Below are 23,043 nucleotides of genomic sequence, written 5' to 3'. Positions count from 1 at the left end.
TCTTTATCTTAAAAATAAATCTATAACAAAGTTTTATAATTTTTAATATTAAATTTTATAAAACTTTTTACTCTGCAGAAAAACAATTTATCACCTTATCTAAATTGTGAATTTAAGATAATTTTTATGAAAGCAACTAAATCTAAATATCAAAATTTTCTATAAAACCACGTTACAACAATGAATCTAATTACGTGACATTTTAACGCATACCTAAACAGGTACTTCTCTCACCTGATACAGTTACGTAAATGCTTCCACGCCTTTGCCCAAGTTGCCTTCCTTGGATGGGCATAACACCAAGTTAGGGTTCTTCACAGCATTTGGTGTAAAGAGAGGCTTTTCTCTAAATACATTGGTATCTTATTATCCAATTGGTTAACAACTGCATCATATCAATTCACAAGCTTATAAATTGCCGAAAGCATAGCCAAAATATTGGCTCATTGGATAGCTAGTGACCCTAATCAAAGAGCCCGAGCAACGTTTTTAAACTCATTCAAGCAAGAATGCAGTATCTTCTGCCGCTTTATGAGAGACTCTCGTTCATTTTGTAGCACATCTATGGCACCAGGGGCAACAAACATGTCCATGAATTTCTCATCATTCACAGCGAATAAATCTAACCCAAGAGCCACGAATAACCGATCTCGGCTGCACAAAGTAAACACAACATTAAAAAAATTGTTGCGTGAACTGAGGTATGTGTACCATATGGACCATTTAAACAGATTTAGAATGATATCTAATAGCTTGCACAAGAGTGCGTGAACTTAAATATCATTACTGTGGTTAATTCAGGTTATGGTTTGAAATGGAGTACAGGTATTTGGAAAGAAGTAATTTAAATGAAGAAACATTAAGATGAAAAATACCAACTGTAGCATTTACGAGTAAAATTTATTGAGTAACAACCTAATTTTTGTAAAACAAATCAAAACAACCAGAAAATAAATAAATAAAAAGTCAATATATACTTTGACGCTTACATTTTAATTTGTAATTATAAGGTCATGGGTGAAAAATGGTAAGATGCACTTGAAAGTTGAATGAAAAAAGTAACATACGAATTGGGACAGAGAAAGGTATTGATTGAAGTATTACTGAAGTGAGAGCAATGTAATAAAAGGTGTATATGTTGGACTACTACTAAGTCAGAAGAGTCTACCTAATATTAAGTGCAGCATTTAGGTATGCAAACTTACAGGCATAAACTGGTTTCAGGACATAAAGAAGCTTACCAAGGGGTTAGGAATCCAGAATTTAATGTTGATGTCACTCCTCTCTCAACAAGAACTTCACGTATACGTGCAAAATGCTGAGCAGCTGATAAACAGATTTCTGTATAAGCAGAACCTGATCTCTCCCCATTTCCAAATAAAATGCCACCATTTTGCAGTCTAATATAGTCAGAATTTTTGCTATTCCCTCCCATTCTGGACACTCTCTTTCTTGGCCCCACATCATTGCAAATTCCTAGCTCCTTTTTAGCCACCCCATATACTGGATCACCTGGCTGATCAGGAGAAGGGGTCTCAGGGATTGTCATGTGACTTTCTCGCAAAGCGTCTCTAGCTTCTGCGGCTTTACCTGGCGTGGTTTCCTGTGCATTATTTTCTGGAGGTATATTTTCCTGATCCCTCATTACATTATGGGATGCTGAACTAGTATCACTCAACTCAAGGAAAAACGAAGAGGCTGAAGCCTGGCTGAATTTGTTGTTAGTGGGAGCATTTAGGCCAGAACATGGTTGAAAGTCATTGAAGTAGCAGACCTGTGAGTACGGACTAGTAACTGAATCAAGGTGGTGCCTAACGAGCTGCTTGCACTGCTTAGCAAGATCATTTGTAAAGCGACTGTAAGCACACCTTAAAGCAGCGTGAAAACCTACATAGCCATCCATGTTTCCCACTTTAATCCCACCTTCAAAGAAAACAAGCACCAGTCAGTTTCTCTAATCAATTACAAGAAATAAACGATGAACAATAACAAATGAAGAAAATTCCGAGAAACTGACATGAAATGAAACGAATCAATACATATAACACAATAAGAAGTTAAAACAATAGAACATTATTTAATCAATTGCCCAAACAGAAAAAAACAGAAAATGAAATAAGTTACAATAGCACTTTGAAAGATCTTTAAGCTCAAGAAATCAGTCCCCCGGCAAGGGAAATAACATGATACCTGAGTAGAACAACTACTGAAGAAATTTATACCATTAATAAGAAACATAATAACTCAGACAGAACAGTAAGCCAATAAGGAGCCCCACTTACATTCTGAACCATGACTGCGGTTCCTTTCTAGAGCCAAATCAAATAAACTTCCTAAGACAAAAGCAAGTCGATCACAAGCAGTGTCAAGAAGGGGAGCAAGCCATGACTTAGCAGCAGCTCGTGCAATCTCTGCAGCAGCCTCTGTTATTCCTCTTCCCCCACCTCGGCCAGCATGGGCAAGTAATATATTTGCAACCTGTTAAAAATGATATTCAAGAATTTGAAGTTGAAATTTCAATGAAAAATGTTCCTCACATGAGTTTATGAAAAGAAAATCACCTTCTCCCTTGACACTGGGGGGCATTCTATGGAATATGCAGCACAGCGAAATTCATGCATTACCCTCTCAAATGCAGCTCCTCCATAAAGACGAAGAGTGGCATTGGGGGGATTTACATCGGTAATGACACCAGGCCAAACCCCAATACCACTCTGTGACCTCTCTTCTACTGTTGTTTTTCCCCACTGCTCAGGGGAAGGATCCGCTGCACCATCAATCAATGCACCCTAAACCATTTCAGAAGAAATAGTTATTAACTTGATATATGTCCATAATATTCGACAACATTTGCTAAAGAGATGTTAAAAATATACATGTGAATAGTTTACTTTAAACCAAGGTGTCCAAAGTGAAAGGTGTATGCAGTGCTATGCATGATATTGATACATTATCAATTAGAAGAGAATATAAATGAAAGCATTAAAAAACTTTTGTAAAATAAACTTACCCATCAATGAAGAAAAAGTTTCACTAGATACGAGTGCTTTGAAAAAAAGGTTCTGTACTAACTGTTACTATAGTTCCTCAGTTCATGTATAGATAAATATAATTGAGTTTTGACATAATGATTACCCACCACATGGTTGCTGATAGAAGCAGCATGTAGCATTGCGAATTTCCTAAGATGGGAAATATCTGAAGTGGCCTGTATTTTTGAATCCATTCTAGCTAGTTCAGAAGTCACTTCACTGCAGCGTTGCTCAAGCAAAGCAAGTGTTGCTGGCGCGGCTTCTTTGTATTTCTTCTGAAGCTCAGACTCCAAATACTCTCTCAGACGGCTAAAACCAATATAGGACTTGAACTTTTCTTCATCGAAACCCCCCTTGACACCGTCACGGAGATGATGAAGAACCTCTGAGTCCACCTGAGAAATCTGTCTGCGGAACTCATCGTTTGAAACATTACCCCTATCCTTTGGCAAGGCCACAAAAAATGGGCGAGTGTTATCTCCAAGGTAACCACTTGCACTCAAATAACGATCCACTTCCCACCTGTCACTAAATTCCTGCAGGCATTAAATAGCTGATCATTAAAACCAATCTCTAAAACACAATATATTCTGTACCGTTATATACTTCTTCACAGAAATTTACGTTGTGGTGATGCAACCACAACATGTCAGACTGTAATTACGAACCACATCAAACCGTCACATCCACAACCACAATTTAAAACCTGCTTATGCTACCTAAGGGCAACATCGAAAACCACAAGACCAACAATGATTGTCTCCAGTCTTGTCAAGATATTAAAGTTAGAGGCATGCACTAACTTAACGGTTGCAATTTGCATGGCAGTAAAGTACCAAATTTAACTGTTGCAATAAACCAGCGCCATTCATAGATCTTACCTTGAGTCGATTATCAAATTTGGAGACAACAATTACTGTCCGTCTAAAGGTTGGGTCAATTTCACGAATGGCATCCAACCACAATGAGGAGCACCACTCCACACTACTTTGCTGAAGGAACAAAAGTATGCGGTGGGGAGGACTAGCCAAGGACTTCACCATAGAAAGAATTTCTTCAGGCGTGTTCTCCGGCTCACCCTTCTTTGCCTGCAGTGCCAAATGCGTCTCACACCATGAATTCAATCCAACAAACATAAAAGGCAAACCTTCACAGACACTTGACACAAATTCCAAACACTCACCTTAAGAACAAACCCCGGGGTGTCAATAATGGTAAGGTTAGGACAATGTGCATACTCAGCTCTCATTACAATTGGTTTAGGAGAAACTGCTGTCTTCGTTTTCTTCAGAAGTGCCTCAGTTCGGGACTTTATAATGTCTGCAATGGTAGATGCCAAAACCACAGAACTTCCATACTCTTCTGAATCCTCTTCCTGTGTTACCAATACTCAATAATCAAACATATTGGCAAACATCAAAACTTAATACTAAAACAAAATTTGTAAATTTAAAACCAATGCTGTCAAAACCGAACCAGACCAAAATGGTGTAACCATGAATCAAAAACTTAACCAGTTTCAGTTTAATCTAACGACCAATTTAACTATACCACTTTCAAACAAACAGTTAAAACCAATCGATATTTTACATAATTACATGTGAATTATTTTTATAATGTTTTTTAATATGATAAATCTTAACCTAAAGTCTCACCAGATCAATGGTTCGTTTGGTTTTAACAAATTTAACCAAAAATATTTTCTGAAACAAAACGGTCCATAATTTTCAAAAAACGAAAATTATCGTAATCATCCCTGAAATATTTAAAATCTATCAATTTAGCTTCTTTTTTTTTTCATCAGAAGAACTTAATAGATTGACATTTTCATCTCTCGGGACAAAAATTGGTAATTTCGAATTCCATTTTGAAACCTAACATGACTGACTCCAAATGATTGAAAAACTATAACGGTGCTTCATTATACATCTAACATATAACAGAATCAGTTGCAATGCTTCGCGAGTGAACAAAACTATTCAGAGAAGAACCACTCGGAAAACTTCGTGAAGGCGCGGCGAAACAGAAGAGTAGTTACTGACCTGGAATCTGCAGCGAGGTTCGAGAGCGGAGGGATCGTGAACCATTTGGAGGATGAGGGGTCTGCGAGTGCCCATCTCCACCTCGCGAACGTTGAATCGGAATCCGAGGAGCGCTTCCAGGAGAGAGCTCTTACCGTCCGATTGGCCTCCGACGGCGACGATCTCCGGAATGGGAAGCGTCTCGCCGAAGGCCACAGCGGCGGCTTGGAGGCGGTTGTAGGCTTCGAAGCGGGACTTGGAATCGAGGTGGTTCCTTCTGCTACTTGTCTTCAACGATGACTTCTCCGATGGAGTTTTGGTCGGAGTGGAAAGGAATGAGGTTGAAGTGTCGGCGTTGGCGACGGTGGAGGATGACATCATGGTGGTTGTCGATGGCCAATGGAAGGAGAGGGAAGGACAGAGCCCTGTTTGAATTTGAATTTTGCGGTGAGTTTTTTTTTGTTGTGTTCATTCTTTTAAACGGGCTTCTGAGTTTGGCGCTCCCTATTATTTTCTTGACCAAATAAAACAAATACACATCTTTTTGACAAAAAAAGTATACATGTATTTTCATAACATATTTGATTTTATCAATTATTATTATGAAAAGATAAACTATTTTTTAATGTATACATAAAGGTAGATGATGATAAATTTATCATTTAACATTATAAGTTATTTTAATGTTATTAATATATGAAATTCTGTGGTATTTTATAATTTCTAATAAAAGTTATTATATATTTTTATCATATGACTTCAGATACGTCAAAATATTATAAAATAATATATATATATATATATATATATACATCTATTAATTAAATTTAACTAAAATACTTTTAAGTTACTATAGTAATTGGTGATATTTTTTTAAATGATGTTATATTTCATAATTAATTATGCAATTATTAATAACTTTAAAACTTAATAATTATAGTTTAAGTGTAATGAAATTTCATAAGCCATATGTGTTACTACAGTTCTTTTTTATGTTAACAAAAATACTTTGATGAAGTATTTACTATAATTAACAAAATTACAATTCCAAATATGTTTATAGTAACCGAATAAAATAAAAAGATACTTTTTGTATATATTAAAAATACTTATTATTTTTATAGAATACTTATTATTACTATTATATATTGAATTTCTTATTTTATTTTTCTATATTTTTTTTATAACATCACAAGAGATTGTGTAGCTATTGAATTATTCATCCTTCTCTTCGATGTGAATCTTTCAATTATATAGAAGAGTCCCTTTATATAATCGAGGGGTTGAATTCCTCTAAAAAAGTTAAGTACTTATTAATGGTTCTGCAATTAACGAAGAGAATAGTGATAATGAAAAAAATGAACTAGTGGCATCCATGATAATAGAGGTCACTAAGGCAGTGTCACAAACCATAATGGTAATGGTCACAATAATAGCAATGGTTGATAACGATTGCTTAGCATTCTGACAGTGATAAACAGGATTAACTAAAGTAGTAATGGCCAATAGTAGCAATAATAATCACATTAACATGTAAATCTTTCAAGAAAGATGAAGAGATTGAATGAATTTTTAAAAAATTTGAAGTTAAAAACTAATTCAGCTACATTCTAATCGAACACATTTCTTTAAAATTTATACTTCATAATTATAAACTTTAATGTAAAAAAAATTAAAAGATTGCAAATGTCTCAATGAGGCCTAAATTAACTAATAATTTCAACTTTAAAGACTAAATTGATGTTCTACTCATAAATGAAATAACACATGAAACAATGTGCTATAACTAACCACCACGTTTTACAATTATACAAAAGATTTTGTTATATATTACCAAAACTAAAACATATAAAATATCCCAACACAAGTTTTCAGTATATCACAGTGCCATTAATCTGATAAACTACCCCCTAAAAAACCCAGAAATCCAAGCTTCCGTTAACATGAAATCAGAACAAAATTTGAAAATACGTAGTCGGACTAAAATGTATGCAACTTCTCCCCTCAGAAAGAACTAAGCATAACACGGTGTGTGTTTGATCCACTCCACCAGGAGGGCTGTATATAACATAAAATAACTGGCAAACCTAGCCACTCACATAGAAAATTGGTTTACAGTTCCTTCTAGATCTAAGCTTTTCAAAAAAGAAGGGTGTATCCAAGCACCAACAAGGCCAGAACCAACACAACACAAGAGGCAATCCATACCCAGTAGTTGTTAGACCTTTTCCTCTTAAGAATTGCTTTTGGAATTGACTCAGGGCCCTTCGTGGCTTTTGCTCTGCCCCGGGACCTAATGCTGCTCTCCTTTTGGACCTTCTCCTTCACCGGAGCCAAGGCTTCAGCATTGCCATTTGTCTTCTTCTCCTGTTCTGTAACAACCTCTTCCACTTCATTTTCTGGTTCCTCAGGATTTGGACCAGCTGCAGCCTTCTTTGCTTTCTTTTCACGTTCCTAAAATAAATCAAGAGATAAATTCTTATTTCAATACCTATTTCGGTACTCACAAAATATAGTCAGAGAAAAAAGTTGCATCAACAGTCACCTTAAGCTTCTTCTCAGCTTCTTTTTGTGCTCTAATAGCTGCTTTGGCTGCAGCTTTCTCTGCTTGCTTCTTCTTCCTTTCCATTGCCTGCTTTTGTTTCGCAATTTCCTCTTCTCTTTTCATCTCTTTAAGCTTTTCTGGATCAATTGCAGGCTCTTTGACAGGAGTCTCCTTCGGCCTTTCATAATCATAGTCTTCAGCATCTTCTAAATCCTTAACATCCAGATTTGGTTTCAAGTCCCTTCCTTTCTTTTTGGTTTCTTTCTGAACCTTCTGAGTGGGTACAGCTTCATGCAGAGATGATTTCGGCTCCTCCTTAGGCTGTTTTACAGTGGTTTTTGGTAATGCATCAGTTTCAGCAGGTTTCAGTTCTTCCAGCAGTGGCCTTTCATCTGGGTTCCGCATCCGACCATCCCTACTCAGCTGCCGCATGTCCAATGACGGTAAGATTCTTTTCTCATAGTCATTCCTAAATGATTTGTCACTGCTCCAGAGTGACATAACTCTCTCAACCTGGAACCCACAAAAAGATTGCAACCAAAATCCCAGCTTAGCAAAATATGCAGCAAATACTGATCAGATGAATAAAGTATACTGTCATATGATGACAATATCTAGACAAACCTCTCCTTGTGAAAGTTCCTCAAGAGCATTAATATCTTTATTTGCAGCAAGCTCCCGTGCTTTGGTCAAAATTGCACGACTTTGGTAAAAATGGGAGTTCTGAACAAATTAGAATCAATTCAATTTCAGAAATTATTCTGCAGTTCAAAATCAGAAAAATGGAAAAGACAACAAATTTCAGAAACAGTAAATGGACAGGTCAATGTGCTCAACGGCATGCCCATGAGTCCCTTCTGAAGCAGAAGAAAAGGGGAAGGGGAGCTTTAAATATGTCAACATAAATTTGGATCAGAAGAAAGAGTATAGCTTAGTACCACATATTAACTAATAATAAGAAGTATAAAAGTAAGATTTGTGCATGTGCGTTATAAGAAAGCAAAACACACCCCCTCATCACGCTGTTTTCTTAGCTGCTGAATGCTTTCATAAGCTTTTTCCCTCTTTTGAGTAACAGCTCCTAGTTCTTCCTGTAAAGACTGGATATCCTTGTCTATGGCTTTCAGCGCATCATCAAGTTGCTTGATTTTGGACCGAACTACCTGCCTCTCTTTTTTAACTCCATCCAAATCAACGCCTATAAGCTGCAATGGAAAGTTATTGTTACAGAATATTTTACACAATACACAATTACAGATTCAGAACAATAACCAAAACCAGAAGCTCCATAGCAACAACAGAAACAAAACCATTTACCTTAACCTGATCTTGAAGGGCTTCTTTCTGTCCCATAGAATCTTGCACTTTGGCTCTCATAGCCGCATTAGCAATAACCTTCTCCCTAGTCCCCTCAAGCTGTTTGATTTCTCTAAGGATTTGTTTTTCCTCAGCCAATGGAATACTCTCATGCTGTATGCGGTATTGCAAGCTGTATATCTGCACCCATCAAAAGCAGGTATGTGAGTGAAGTTTGATTAACTACATTACAGACAAAGTGATTAAGTCTGCATTAAAAAGAACTTGGATTCAGACATACAATATTGTCAAGTTCCTCCTCAGATGAGCACAATCCACCCCGGCCTGCATTATTTGCAGTACGCAGCTTGCCCAGTGCCTCTTGCAGAGGTCCAATCTCTTTTATTTTTTCATCGACAATATTCTGAAATTGCCTATTGTCATCTCTTAGAGCCTTAATCTGAGAAATCAACTCCGCTCTTTCTGACTGCATAAAGATCAAATATGCAATTACATTACATGTCATGTCAATCCAAAATATAAGCTTTAACAGAAGGACAGTCAATTGTTGTAACTTGTAAGTGCAATTCGCATCAACTTTTTGCTTATATATCAGATAAATTTCCAGATAATTTTTTAGCAGACTTTATTCCACAACAATGTTTCAATGCTAACCATCTATTTTTACAAAACGACAAGTAAATAAAATAACAGTTTTTCTAATGTGTGCTTAAGAGCACATAATAAGAACCTTGGTTTATTAAGTTTTTATTGGAAATCATAAGATATCACAAAATTCAATGCATTAATAACATTAAATGTTCCAATTTTCAATAAAAACAATATTTATTAATTTCTTATTGTATGCCCTTGGGCACAAGTTGAAAAATCCAACAAAATAGATGCTAGCCATCTCTAATTCACAACCAAAAAAAAAAAAACAAGAAACACAGGAGCCAATATACAAAATCAGCTAGACCCTATCCCATGGCTTGATAATAAACTAATCTTTCAGTAAAACCATTCATAGAAAAAGAAAATTTCATTTAACTTAGAAATTCGTACTTGATCTCACAGACGAGAAAGTCGGCATCCTAAAACCTATATTTCTCATTTTAACAAATGCATCTTTCTGGCAGTTAATGGCTCATAACAATAAACCAAAGGTGTTTCGAGTAGGCAATGCAATATTCAAACATGGAGAGGAGAATGATGAAAAAATAACTAAAATTGGGGTTGCAGTTATAGCATGATCAGGGTTGCATTGTGGGCCGCAACTGCAGCATGATGCTGCTGTGACAATCACTGCAGTATGTTGAACTAATGTAATATAACAAAAGAGATTCCTCCAAACCTTTTTAAAAGGGTATTATAACATTTTGCCATGTGTTCCATTCAATGGAAATATAAATGCATAAAGAAGCTTAGAATTTATATATCAAATAAGTGGGGCACGAGGACAAAATGACACTAATTGTCAAGGGGTAACAGTGCCCTGACATAAAGAAAGGGATAATTTAGCTTTTGGTCTTTATATTCTTATTTTGTGTTTATTTTAGTCCTTACTTTTTCACCTCTTTGCTCAATTTACCAGTTACACTCCTTGTAGAATGTCACCCTTCTGGTGATTGCTCAATTTACCAATTACACCCCTTGTCGAATGTCACCCTTCTGGGGATCCTCCATCCAAATTACTTCGGTCAAGGATAATGCATCGACCATTATTCATGAGGTAGTCTAGGACAAAATTCTAACATGACAAATCACCATTTAACCGAAGAATCTAAATGAGGCTGGAATTCAACAAATCATGAGGCTGGAATTTGGAGGGACTAAAGCGAGCAAATTAAAACCGTAATGACAAAAATGACCATAACGTAAAATGATAATTTTATATCCAAAGCCATTATGCATATGGAACAATGAATGCCAAAAATAATACAAAGACATTCTTGATAAAGTTGAAAATGATGAGGAAGAGAATAGGAGTATTTAGATCCCTCTTTCTATCCTCTTCCAATTTTCAAATCCACCAATAACAACACAATGTTATCAAGTAACCATGACAGAAGTTTCTCAACTCACCCGCTTTGCCCTTATAGATTCAGTAAGCTTAATCCGCACTTGATTTTTCTGGCTAATCTCTTTATCAAGCTTATTAAGTTTAGCTTTAATGTTGGGATCATCATAAGGCCGGAACCTGACAAAATAAAAAGAATGTATCTGCTTCGGCGCAGGCCACTCTTCAACAGCATCTTTGGGGACATCTTTGGGGGCATTGGAATCTGAAACAACATTCCCTTCTTCTTTAGCAGATTCATCCCCATGTGACCCGAATTTAATGGGTTCTGCAACTCCTGCATCTTGTTCCAATTTCTCACTTACATTTTCTTGTGAAACAGATTTGTCTCCTTCAGCATTGTTATCCACTGGCCCTTCAACCATCTCAAATCCCACAACCTCAACTGCCATGGTTCCAACTACAGGACAGACTCACAAGACCCAAAATACCTTATTACAAAGCAAAAAATAATAATAAAAATAAGAGCAATAATAATAATAAATGCTGCCTTTGATAATAATAACAATAAATGCTGCATATGAACACAGGGAACATTCATGAGCATGTATATAATTCAATAGTTTGATCCACAGGCCTAAACACCAGATACACAAATGACAATACATTAATAAAAAAAAAAACAAACTTTAGGATTGCCAACCATGGCTATCAATTTCTATTTTTTCTCAAACCAAAAAAAAAATGTAGATCAAGGCTCAATAAACGATGCACACCTATTTGGTATGATTACGCGAATTTGATCAATTTGATCCCAATCATACAATTTCAACCATGCATGTCAAATGGACAAAGGAATCTATGGACTATATCACCTTCATATCAAACATGCAAAAAACTGAAACCCCCAAAAAAAAAAACAATTTACAAGGCAAAGATCAGGCCTTTTACTATGAATAAACAAGCATGCAAACCCAAATCTAAAAAAATGAGACAATTACAAGACGGTGGAAAAGATCAAAAGGGCATGATTCAAATACCTTGAATGGCCACACCACGAGATTGATATACCCAAAAAGGCAGAAAAATTGAGAAGAAAAAAAGCTTCAGAAAACAAGGAATGCAGAATGATAAAAGGGGTAGAGAGAGGAATACCAGTGTGGAGGAGTGAGATAAGCACAAAAGGATTTTACCCGCAAGAGAGAGAGAGAGAGAGTTTGCAAAAAAGAAGACCCTTTTGACTCCCAAAATCCAATTCCAAAATTAGGAAAAGTACCTCAGAAAGAGAGAGAGAGAGAATTGAGAGCAAAATGGGTCAGATCTCTCTCTGTCTCTCAATGCGGAGACTGAATATAAACCAGTGCTAGAGAGAAGGTGAAGAGAGAGGTTAAAAAAAGCACGCACCTTTATGTGAACAAAGTTAAATGTTTTTATTTTAAAATTCTTTCTTTAAATATTACATAAATTCAAAATAATAAGTTATTTCCTTTAGCCAAGCGGTGAAAAAAGGGAAGAATTTATGAGAAGAGTGTGCAATTGTGTGCATTGTATTTATTAAAATAATTTTATAATTTATATTTTTTAAAAATTAATATAATTAATTAATTTTAATTTATTAATAATGTTAAAAAATACTATTATGAATTTTATGTTACTAAGAATTTTTATTTACGTATTAATTAATATAAAATTATATTAATATTACATTATAACTAATTAATAATATGAAAAATTTATATTGAAAATAAATCAAAATAAAACTTAATAAAAGATAAAAAAATAATATAAATAACATTCAAATTATTAAAAATTAATGTTTATTCATTTTTCTATTTTTATTCACAATTTTTTAAATAATATATGTATATAAATAATTTTAAATAATTATTTTAAATTTAAAAAATTATTAAATTTAAATTTAATCATATAATATATCTTTTAATATTTATTTAAAATATTATTTTAATTTGATAATATTCATATAGTACACTAGGAATTTATTCTTATTAATTTTTAAATTTTTTATGACATGATTACCTTTTTTTTGTCTTTTTAAAACAACATTAACTTATATATATATATATATATATATATATATATATATATATTTCACTACTAAATTGCAATAAAAATAGTATGGCTATTTTTTTTCTGAAAATGAAGGACAGCTAGATATTTATTCAATAATGTATCGACATTGTGACGCAACACATAGTTAATGCGCATTTATGAATTTTAAGTTGGACAGTTTTATGTATCTTGTTATCAACATCCATGTTTATCAATTTTTGACTAAATAAATATAATTTATCATTTATTTATAGATTTAGAGTAATTTTGTAACATCATTTTTTAACCATTCTTAATTATTTCTTCAAATTTGACCTGAATCAAATATATCATGTATAATTTTGTTGTGTTACTTTACTTAAACCAGCATGGTATTTTAAAAAAAATTACAAAATTTAATTACAACATGTGAAAAAAATTTGGTTGTTAGAACAACTTTAATTGTTTATTTTTCTGTAAACTAGTCCTTACTTTTGGAAAAAATTTTTAAATAACTTTTACATCAAAATTTTCATTTACTTTTTGTATAGTAAACAAATTTTTATGACATTTTAAATTTTTTAAAATTTATATTAATACTAAAGGTATATATGATTGATGGTAGAAAGTTTTTTTTTTTTTTTTAACAATTACTAAAAAAATTACTTGATCATAGAGACTTGATGAGTAATTTTAATAAATGCAAGAGTAATATCTCTCTTTTCTCATAATAAGCTTGTAGGTAAATTGTATAATGTATTCTCAACATGAGCTAATGGATTTGTTGAGACAAAATTTAGTCTGAAGTAAAATTTATTGGTAGTAATAAACTAAAACCTTTTGATACATCGAAGTGATTAAGTGGAACAAAAATTGTATAAGTCACAGTTTAATACTTTTATGGTTTAAATACCCAAAAAATCTATTGGTTATGTTTTATTGTGTAATAGGCTCGGAAAGTTTTGGTAAACAAAATAAGCCTTTTGAAATAACTATGTTGACAATGATTTTTATATTGTTCAATTTGATTATCAATGACAAATTGAAAGTGATAAAAGGTGATTCTTAAATGATTTTAGATCATTACTTATCTATCTAATCTTGTCTCTTCAATTTACTAATCTAATTGTCAAAGAGGAAAAAACAAGCTCAATTTCAAAGGCTTAATTTGGTACTATATGGTGAAATTGTTCTAATTGCCCATGTGTATATCATTTTGCATGTGGTTGTATGAAAGTGAATCTATCTAAGCCTGTTGTTGGTATGGTTGGTCTCAGTGGTCTTTAGCATAATATAAATGTGAAGCTCTACATATTATATCTTCTTATGATTGTTATAGCACGTGGCTAAAATTTACTCTCCTGCTCATAAGGAGCAAAATCATGATTCTTGAGAATATTACAAAATTTTCCATGATTGATTAATGATAGATAGGTGGTGAGGAACAAATCAATGACAATGGTGACTAGCTACAATCAACGGTCACTAATCATGAGAAGTTGAATTTAAAAGATTATTTGTCATTACATATGGATTATAAAATAAGGAACTATAATGTTAAGTAAAAGAAGCAACAAAATACTAATAATAAAAATGAAAAGAATCAAGCCAAATCATTTTAACTGAGGTTAGTACCAATAATGTAAAATTTTCTTTGAGGGAAGCACCTATATGTAACGCTCCGAATTTTGGTAATATCAATTATTATATATATATATATATATATATATTCATATGTGTGTTGATTTATTTGATAATGATATTTATATGTATTAAGTACATGGATGTGTATATTTATGTGTATACATGACTGGATAGGGCGGAGATGGGCTAAGTGCCTAAGTGCCGGGCGTGATACTGGGTTGTTCTCGCTGTAGCGAGAGGGCCCTGGGAGGAAGGACTGAAATTGTCGCCTTTTCGCTGTAGCGAGAGATGTATCACTGTAGCGACGAAGCGACAATTTGAGTTGTATTTCTAGCTGCAGTCTTGCTGTAGTGAGAGGATCTCGCTCTAGCGAGATTCTGCAAAAACTAGAGTGCTGTTTCGTCTGATATTTTCGCTGCAGCGTGAGGGCGTGTCACTGCAGCGAGGTCCCGCTGAAGTGAGAGTGTCGCGACCAGAAAAGGATTTAAAAGGAGTTAGAATTTGGGGAGAGTTATTTCTCCCTCTCTCTTCCATCCTCTCATACCTAGAGTCCTATTCCACCGATTAACTGCCTCAAAAGACGTTCGGGAGCTTGATTAAAGGTTGAATTCATGTGGGGAACGCTTGGAGGTGAGTTTTAATAGTTAGAGTTCCGTTTCTCATCCCCTTTTCTCTGTTTCTGAGTTTCCTTGGGTTCTCATGGAATTCTTCCATGCGTTTTAGGCCGAAATATGTGTAGGGAGCACGTCCGTAGTCGAATCCAAGTGTGAGTCTTCAATCCAAAGTAAGGGGAGACTCTACCCTATCTCAATGTATTATAATTCTTGTATGTTTTATTGATTAATGCAATGTGACTGAGATAAGGAGTAGAAATTGTGTATTTGATAGAAATTGGTGTGCACTGTGATGTGTGCTAAAATAGTTAGGCCCCGTCGGGGTGATTGTGTATGATGGAATACCATTGAATTGTGAATTAATGACATTGTGAATGAATGAAGGCTATGTACCGTACATTGTGAATAAATGTGGGCCCGAGGGCCGTGTAATATAACTGAATTTTGGCTATGTGTCGTGTAATGTGAAATAAATGTGAGCCTAGCGTTGTGTATTTGGATGTAATATGAACTGTGTACCGTGTGTAAGCATGATTATTGCATGCGTAAATGGAATATATGTGAATGGGCGTGTCAGCGCCGTTGTTATGTGCTGTGAATGGTTCGGCGATACGCTGGGGGTGTAGAAGATGAGGACGGTAGAAATACCTTGGAGAAGAGGGAGTAGTGGTGACACCGACTGTGGAATAGGTGCACCACGGGCCACACACTCTCTTCATGACTAGACCTCTGATCACTACCTTTGCTGAGCGACCCGTGACTGCTCACGTAGTATCCGTGAGGTGGGGGTAACCGGCGACTATTCATAGTGTAAATTAGTGATCACAGTGCCACAGTGAGTGTGGCTGGTGTGCATATGCACGGGTTCGTGGATTGTACTTATGAATGTGAAATGCTACCGATGCCATGAGTGCATTGGTGTTAAATTGACTTGAGTTGTGTGATAATGCTGCTTGTGATTGTATTTACTTAATATATTGGTAATGTGCTGGAGGTGAGACTCTATGTTGACTGTGTGATTTTGGGTAGTGTAGAGTACTCACCCTTATATTCATTTTTTAGGTAACCAAGACGATCAACACTGGACTCAGTGAAGGGACGGATGGACTGCTATAGGACATAGAATTTATTTTGAAAATGTTGTAATTGAACTAGTCCTGTAGCAGTTATTTGATATTAATTTGTAACACTTCACTTATTTCGAAATCTTTTATGAAAATTTGGTTATCTGGTTTGCGAAATTATTATTTAATTAAAATTGAATTTAAGGTGTTACACTAGACAAAATAATCATGTGCTTGTTGTTGGTCTAATTAAAAGCAAGTGAAGAAAAAGGCATCAATCCTACTTCCACGCAGAAAGAGCACCAAGGTGATATTTAATTACTTCCCTTCTAGGCTTATATGAATGAGTTCATCAAAGTTTTATGAAAATAAGTAATTTGAGTTCATCAAAGTTTTATAAAAAATAAGTAATTTACCCACCAAGTGTGATCAACATCATGGTTATAATGATGCTATCACATCCTCCTTTGCTCATCCTTTATTTTATAGCCTTTTTAATGTATTTGAAGATTGAGTTAGAACATTCGTGATGGCAAAAATTTGAATGATAGGAAATATCTTTTGGAACTCTTTAAAAGATATAAGCCTAACATCATTATTTTTATGAAAACTCATATTTCATTTGATTCTAATGAAAAATTTTTGAAAAAAATTGGCTATAAGGTAATAATTGTAGAGAATGCTCGTGACAATGCTAAAAATAAATGTTTTTATTAAAATTTGTATTAGATTGCATTGAAAATCATGAAAAAAATGTATTCATTATAATTCTTTGAAAAATAAAATTTCCTTTTAAGTTTTTAACCAGTACCCTTAAGCACTGATTAACATGTGCCATTATTTTAAATTATAAAAATAAATTAATGCAATTTTACCACTTAAATTCTTTTTATTTATTTATTTTCATCTAAGTAGTTATTAAAATTTTGATTTATTTATTGTACCACAATTAAATCCAATCTTTTTCTCTAAATAAACTGTGAACAATCTTTATAATTTTTTTTTATGCCTTCTAATATAAATTTGTATTAAAATTTATTTTAAAAAACAAAAAATTATTTTTAAAACAGAAATTAAACATTCCCTTAGTATTGGTAGACAATAGTCCACCCTATTAGTTTGACTGTAGTGACTTGGCATTCGGTAGAAACAAAACTCACACGCAACCAATGTGAAAAAAGAAGCTGATATGCAAATATTTAATAACAAATTCCAAATTATTAGTTCTATCAAATAATGGTTTGCTATAGCTATTATGTTGTTTAACATTGCTTTTCATCCAACTAGCTTCAACGCACAACTAGTAATGAAAAAGACAGGAATATAAATTAATAAAGCTAACATATCTAAGCATTGATTTGTTATAATGTCAATTTTCACTCATACCTAAATATTAAGGACAGAAATCACACAATTTGAACATGTAGTACAGAGTTCCTCCCTTCTAGACTAATTTCCTCATGACTGAATTTCAGGCTCACAATTTATTCTCTCAAAGGTAGATATATTAACTGCAAAGTTACACGTTGAATCTAAAAGTGCAACGGTTCCCATATATATGAATTGTGACATATCACATACATTGCTTGCATCGAAATATGATCTTCAGTAATAAGACTTCAAATATTTGGGGCATTTAACTCAAGAAGGATAAAATAGAGAAAAGAAGCCTTTAGATCAATCATCAGGAAAACCAAGGAATCTATTTATATGCTTGGCTACAGGTGTGGCATCACCTGGAGAATAAGGTAGGAGAGATGTTAAATCCATATGTGCTACAGTTTGATGGAGTGTTGAGGACTAGCACAATATAAATGTTTTCTGTCAGCAAGCTCTTCTGCAAGCTTACTTTGATGATTATCCATCAAATCGTCATTTACAACTACAATAAAAGATTTGTCCAGCCGCAATGTCTCAAATATGCTACCGGACCCTGAATAAAATTTAAAATATCTACAGTTAGTTGACTACCTCTAGCCCAAATAATAACAACAATATCAAAAGCACAGGTCACTTTAATTTCTTTTATTATATATTCTTTGTCCTTTCGATGAAAATAGTAACCTTTCTGTTTAATCACAACACAGCAGTAATACAGAGAGGCCTTAGGGCAGCACAATCAAGAATAGGAACACATCACTCACACGTTGGTAATATCAGTATAACTCAGCAAACATTTCCATTCATTTGTTGGGCAAAGGGAAAGAACAAAAAATGCATACTTCACTCCGGTAAATCAGTGCAGTCCGGAACAATTGTACCAAGTTGCATTGAACCAACAGTTTTCTAAGGCAAAATTTGTATATGTAAAGAACAAGCCCCAATTGGGGAAGCTCACATTAGATGCGCTCAAAGAATCATGTTGGTCAGCCCCTATTAATCAGGCTTGCTAGGAAAACAGTTAATAGTAGCTAATTAGTTAACCAGCTAAAGTAGAAGCAGAAAATACAAGCGAAGGCAGTTAGTTGGCCAGTTTGAGCCAGTTTTGAGTGAGCGAGACCAAGCTCTTAAACTCCTGCAGAAGTGGTGTACCATTCTTGCTCTACTTGACCCAGGACCTGTAATACCTATCAATAGAGTGTATTTTTATCCACTCATTTTCTTTAATTGTCAAATAACCCTAGCTGTATGAGGATGAGAGGTCAGTCGCAAATACCTAACATTGGTTGGTTTAGGCAAGGAAAAGTTAGTTACTTAGGATTGTGATTGAGGTTTCTCGTTCAAGAGACCCTACATTTTGCGTCAAGATTCGGTGTTCTTGATGAGTGTTTGTAAAAGAGATAGCAGGTTCAGTTCCTAACTTTCAAACAGCCATTGATGTGGTGTTGGAGGAGGGTATTCAATAAAATTTACCATTTTTAAAAAAAGCTATTTATAATATATAGAATCTGACTTTCAAACTATAATGCAGCCACATCATCAAGCTTAAATAGCATGAATTTTGCCATGTGAGTTATTTTCTTGGTTAGCTGCCATCCTTGGTGGAAAGAAATTTCCGTCCAATGCAAAGCTAACAACAAACACTCAACTACATTGCCATAACCAAACCATGTAATTAACACCACAACTCTACACCGTCAAAATATAAATCAAACATCGGCGTGAAATCATTAATATCCTGATAGCTGATAAATCCTCATGGATGGAAGAGTAGAATACAATATAAGCCACCAAAATCAAGTAACAAATAAACTTCTCGGCTTGACTTACATAACAATAAGTGAAAAATCATGCAATAAAGTAATAAACAATCATACCTGCAGGGTTATGACAAGAGAAGCTGATCTGAGATGGTCTGCAATACTAGACAAGAAAGTGAAGTAGTCTATAGCCAACGAACCTCTCCTTTAGACTATAATTAAAACAAAAAGGTTACTAATACTAAACTCATTAAAAAGAGAAGTATAGGCCATAGAAAAAAGAGAATAATAAACTCTTCATATTATCTCCCTCCATTTCTGATGTTAGGTAAACTTGGTTGCATGCACAGTTACTAGATGTTAGTTTCTGTCCGAGTTTGTAAACAGATATAAAATCAATGATTGAAATTTTAACAATTTCATAATTTGTTGTACACAATGCTATATTTCATTAAACTACTAACCACTGATTTTCTAAGCATCATTTACAACAAAATTTTATGTATATCCCTCACTTAAGAAGAGCTAAATCCATGTATACATATTATCCAGTGATCAATGACTCAATGCAGTGTATAACTTTCTTCAAGCAAGCATAGAAAGCTGACTCAGCAAATGTTGAAGTGACAAATTCACACACCCATGTCAGCAAAAATTGATTTAAAATCTAATTATCATAAATGAAAATGCACAACCAAAGAAGACAGTATTATATGAGAAAGCAAGAAAGAGAGAGAGAGAAGCATGCATAGAGAAACTGAAAGAGAACACAAGAGAGAGAAGAACCTGAAAGAGACACAACATGCGAGAGGGAACCCGAAAGGGGAGAAGAATTTACAAATACGATGCCGTTAACATGCACTTGGGAAAACTTCTATGTGAACCGTCAGATACAATAAAAAAATAATGAACGGTCAAGATAGCTTTCATTTTACCGGTTGCACAAATTATGTTAAAAGAATATAATTTTTGCTACTTAATCCGTTAATAAGCCAATTTTGAAAGGTCGAAGACCTATGCCATTCTCAAGATAAATAAACATCTACACACATACTGCTACATTCTTATTAAGACATACATTCTATCCTATTTCTATTTTAATAAATAATGATCATATTCAATATCACATCATACACCAAATATAGTGTATGAGTGGTCAATTTATAGAAAAGCATTGGGAATAAAACTTCATACCCAATTGATCCTCATTCAAGTTTCGTTGAAGGCAACCCATGACAAGTAAAAATACATAAACAACTCCATGCCATGAGCCTGCTAGAAACATGCATGCAAGTAATGTAGAACGTGTCACACACTCAGATATTACAGGTAACAATATCAAACTTTTGTTTAAGATCTCCTAATCATGCATTCAGATCTTCTTTTTCTGCATGTGGTGAAGCTAGTTGACTTATGATGCCCCTAGAATTTAACAAAGTTCATAAAAATGCCTTTTTATGTATACAAATAAATATAGAAGTAATCTTTTAAATTTCATTATGCAGGTTTTATACTTGGTAGCCAAAGAACTCTAAAATGTGCTTTAGAGATTATTGAGTCTTTTAAAATAATTTTTATAATGTGTTTAAGGGCATATAATAAGAATATAAATAATATTTTTTATTAAAAATATAAGATGTTACATAATTTAACATAATAATAATATTGAATGCAATAATTTTTAATAAAAATTTTGTATTTTTTAATTTCTTATTCATTTGACTTGAGAATTATCTTACTTTAATTAATGTAATTAACTATTATTTTATGAAAATGACAATGAATGTGATACCCAAGACAACTTGTGGCAAAATGGTAAGGAAAAATATGCTCTTAGAAATGGATGTTTAATTGAGTATTAAAATATCACTTATTAGGTGGGGTTTTCATTTTATATCTGAATAAATTAGGCTCTCATAAGTCTTGACAGTGAAGCAGTTTCCAACAACCAGCTAACATGAAATAATTAAGTTGATCCAACCGATTCCCAAAATACAATTTCAAACTATTTGAAAATAGTCTTCAAAAGGCACCATTTAAGAAATTAATAAAATAAAATTTTTATTAAAAATCATAAAACATGTTGATAATATTATTTTTTTTAAAATTTATTTATTTTAATATCTGATCCAATTCTAAAGATTTTTTTGCATATACAATAACTCAAATCTGAGACTTTATCTAAGTAATACTGAGCTGCTTGCTACTCGAATGCTTTATAATTTATTTTGTTATTATGTGTCTATCTTTATTATTTGAATTATGAGAATAAAATTTTAATTTTTATTAAACAAAATATAATAATACTGTATTTAAATTTTGTTCTAAATTTATATTGTATTTAAAAATTTTCATAATCTTAAATGACGAAATTAGTAACTTTCATGTAAAAAGAATTTTTTATTAATACAAATCACTGTAAACAATTTTGACAATTAATATATCTAAAAATATTTTTTATTTTTTACAATGAGATTATAAAAATACGAACATATTTGTTATAAAAAGAATCGAATGTAATAAACGAAGGACGTATAACATAATAAAAGAAACAATAATTATACTGTTTGAATTGTAGTTAGCGTCTTCTGGGCAGAGCCTTGGAGTAACAGAAATGTAAGCTCAAGTGAGATTGATAGCGTCGTTAGAGAGAGAGATATATTCCAATTAAATAGAACCACTTTCTCATAAGTTTCATTTACATGTATGTATATAAATCATAATGAAACACTCAAACAAACGAAAGAAACCCATTTTTTGTTCTAATAATCTGTCCCTCTATTCTATGATTCTTTGTTCTATTGTCCACCTCCAGAAACAGGTTTGTGTGTGTCCTGTCTCCTTTGGTACTATATATTGATCAATGTAACATGCATACATACAACATGTTATGTATATGTATGTAAATAATGATTAATCCTATGATTGGCACCTTGTTTCATGCATATTTGAGCTTGACATTTAGCCTTATTATTTATCACCATGCAGTTTTTCTGTTGTCTTATGTTGTGTTTCTGTTGTTTATATGTTTCAACAACACAAAATGGAAAAACCAAAGTTGAATTTTTTATGTGGGGTCCATTTTGATTTGCCATTTTTTATGATGATTTTCTTTCCAAGACATTTTTTGGGATCACATCAATTGTTCTTTCCAAAGACATTGAAAACACAGTAAGGAATCAAATTTGTTTATCGTTGCTTGAGTTGAAGTGGTCTTGATTTCATCCCAACCAATACAACGATTGGTTCTAGATCCTTGTTTTTCTGTCTATTACGTTACAACCGATTATGGTTTCTTAGTTTTCTGTAGCTTTATTCTTTTGCTACTGTTTTTCCATTTTTTTATGCACTAGATATGTCTCTCATAGGAAAATCAACGTATTCTGATATAATTCACGCATGCATACTCATGTACCTGCCAATTTTGGTAATTTAAACTGTCTTTTTCTTTGTTCATTGGTACTTAACCTGTTTGATGTTGTTGGAACTGCAATTCCTTTGTTTATCAAAACAGTTAACATCATTATTCATTTCTTGAATTTGTGACTGAACAGACACTATTCCAAGGCAAAGCGTATTGAGAGGATACATTAAGAGGATCCCAAATATCATGTGGTT

General features: G+C 33.4%; 2 protein-coding genes across 4 annotated transcripts; both read right to left on the bottom strand.

The window, feature by feature from the left end:
• Positions 1-450: 450 nt before the first annotated feature.
• LOC113865121 (dynamin-related protein 5A) lies at positions 451-5,434 on the bottom strand. Its single transcript, XM_027499495.1, has 8 exons — positions 5,075-5,434; positions 4,216-4,407; positions 3,914-4,120; positions 3,140-3,568; positions 2,562-2,789; positions 2,283-2,478; positions 1,242-1,923; positions 451-654 (listed from the first exon to the last, which is right to left on the bottom strand). Exons 1-8 carry the CDS (start codon positions 5,432-5,434, stop codon positions 468-470), a joined length of 2,481 nt encoding a protein of 826 aa, XP_027355296.1. The 3' UTR covers positions 451-467.
• A 1,429-nt stretch (positions 5,435-6,863) lies between these two features.
• LOC113864683 (proton pump-interactor 1-like) lies at positions 6,864-12,260 on the bottom strand. Of its 3 annotated transcripts, none has more exons than XM_027498684.1 (8): positions 12,070-12,236; positions 10,980-11,374; positions 9,196-9,381; positions 8,916-9,095; positions 8,609-8,803; positions 8,223-8,321; positions 7,599-8,111; positions 6,864-7,507 (listed from the first exon to the last, which is right to left on the bottom strand). In XM_027498684.1, the coding sequence occupies exons 2-8, from the start codon at positions 11,364-11,366 to the stop codon at positions 7,193-7,195; spliced, it is 1,875 nt and encodes a 624-aa protein (XP_027354485.1). In that variant the 5' UTR covers positions 11,367-11,374; positions 12,070-12,236; the 3' UTR covers positions 6,864-7,192. The 3 variants fall into 3 exon arrangements, with proteins under 3 accessions (XP_027354485.1, XP_027354486.1, XP_027354487.1); XM_027498685.1 differs by lacking the exon at positions 12,070-12,236 and adding an exon at positions 11,955-12,054; XM_027498686.1 differs by having other exon boundaries at positions 6,897-7,507; positions 8,922-9,095; positions 12,070-12,260.
• Between the last annotated feature and the right edge of the window lie 10,783 nt (positions 12,261-23,043).

Source organism: Abrus precatorius, unplaced genomic scaffold (genome assembly GCF_003935025.1).
Source record: "Abrus precatorius isolate BTA unplaced genomic scaffold, Abrus_2018 Scaffold4, whole genome shotgun sequence".
Taxonomy (NCBI): domain Eukaryota; kingdom Viridiplantae; phylum Streptophyta; class Magnoliopsida; order Fabales; family Fabaceae; genus Abrus; species Abrus precatorius.
The sequence above is the reverse complement of the archived record's forward strand: the minus strand, read 5'-3'. Positions and strand labels throughout refer to the sequence as shown.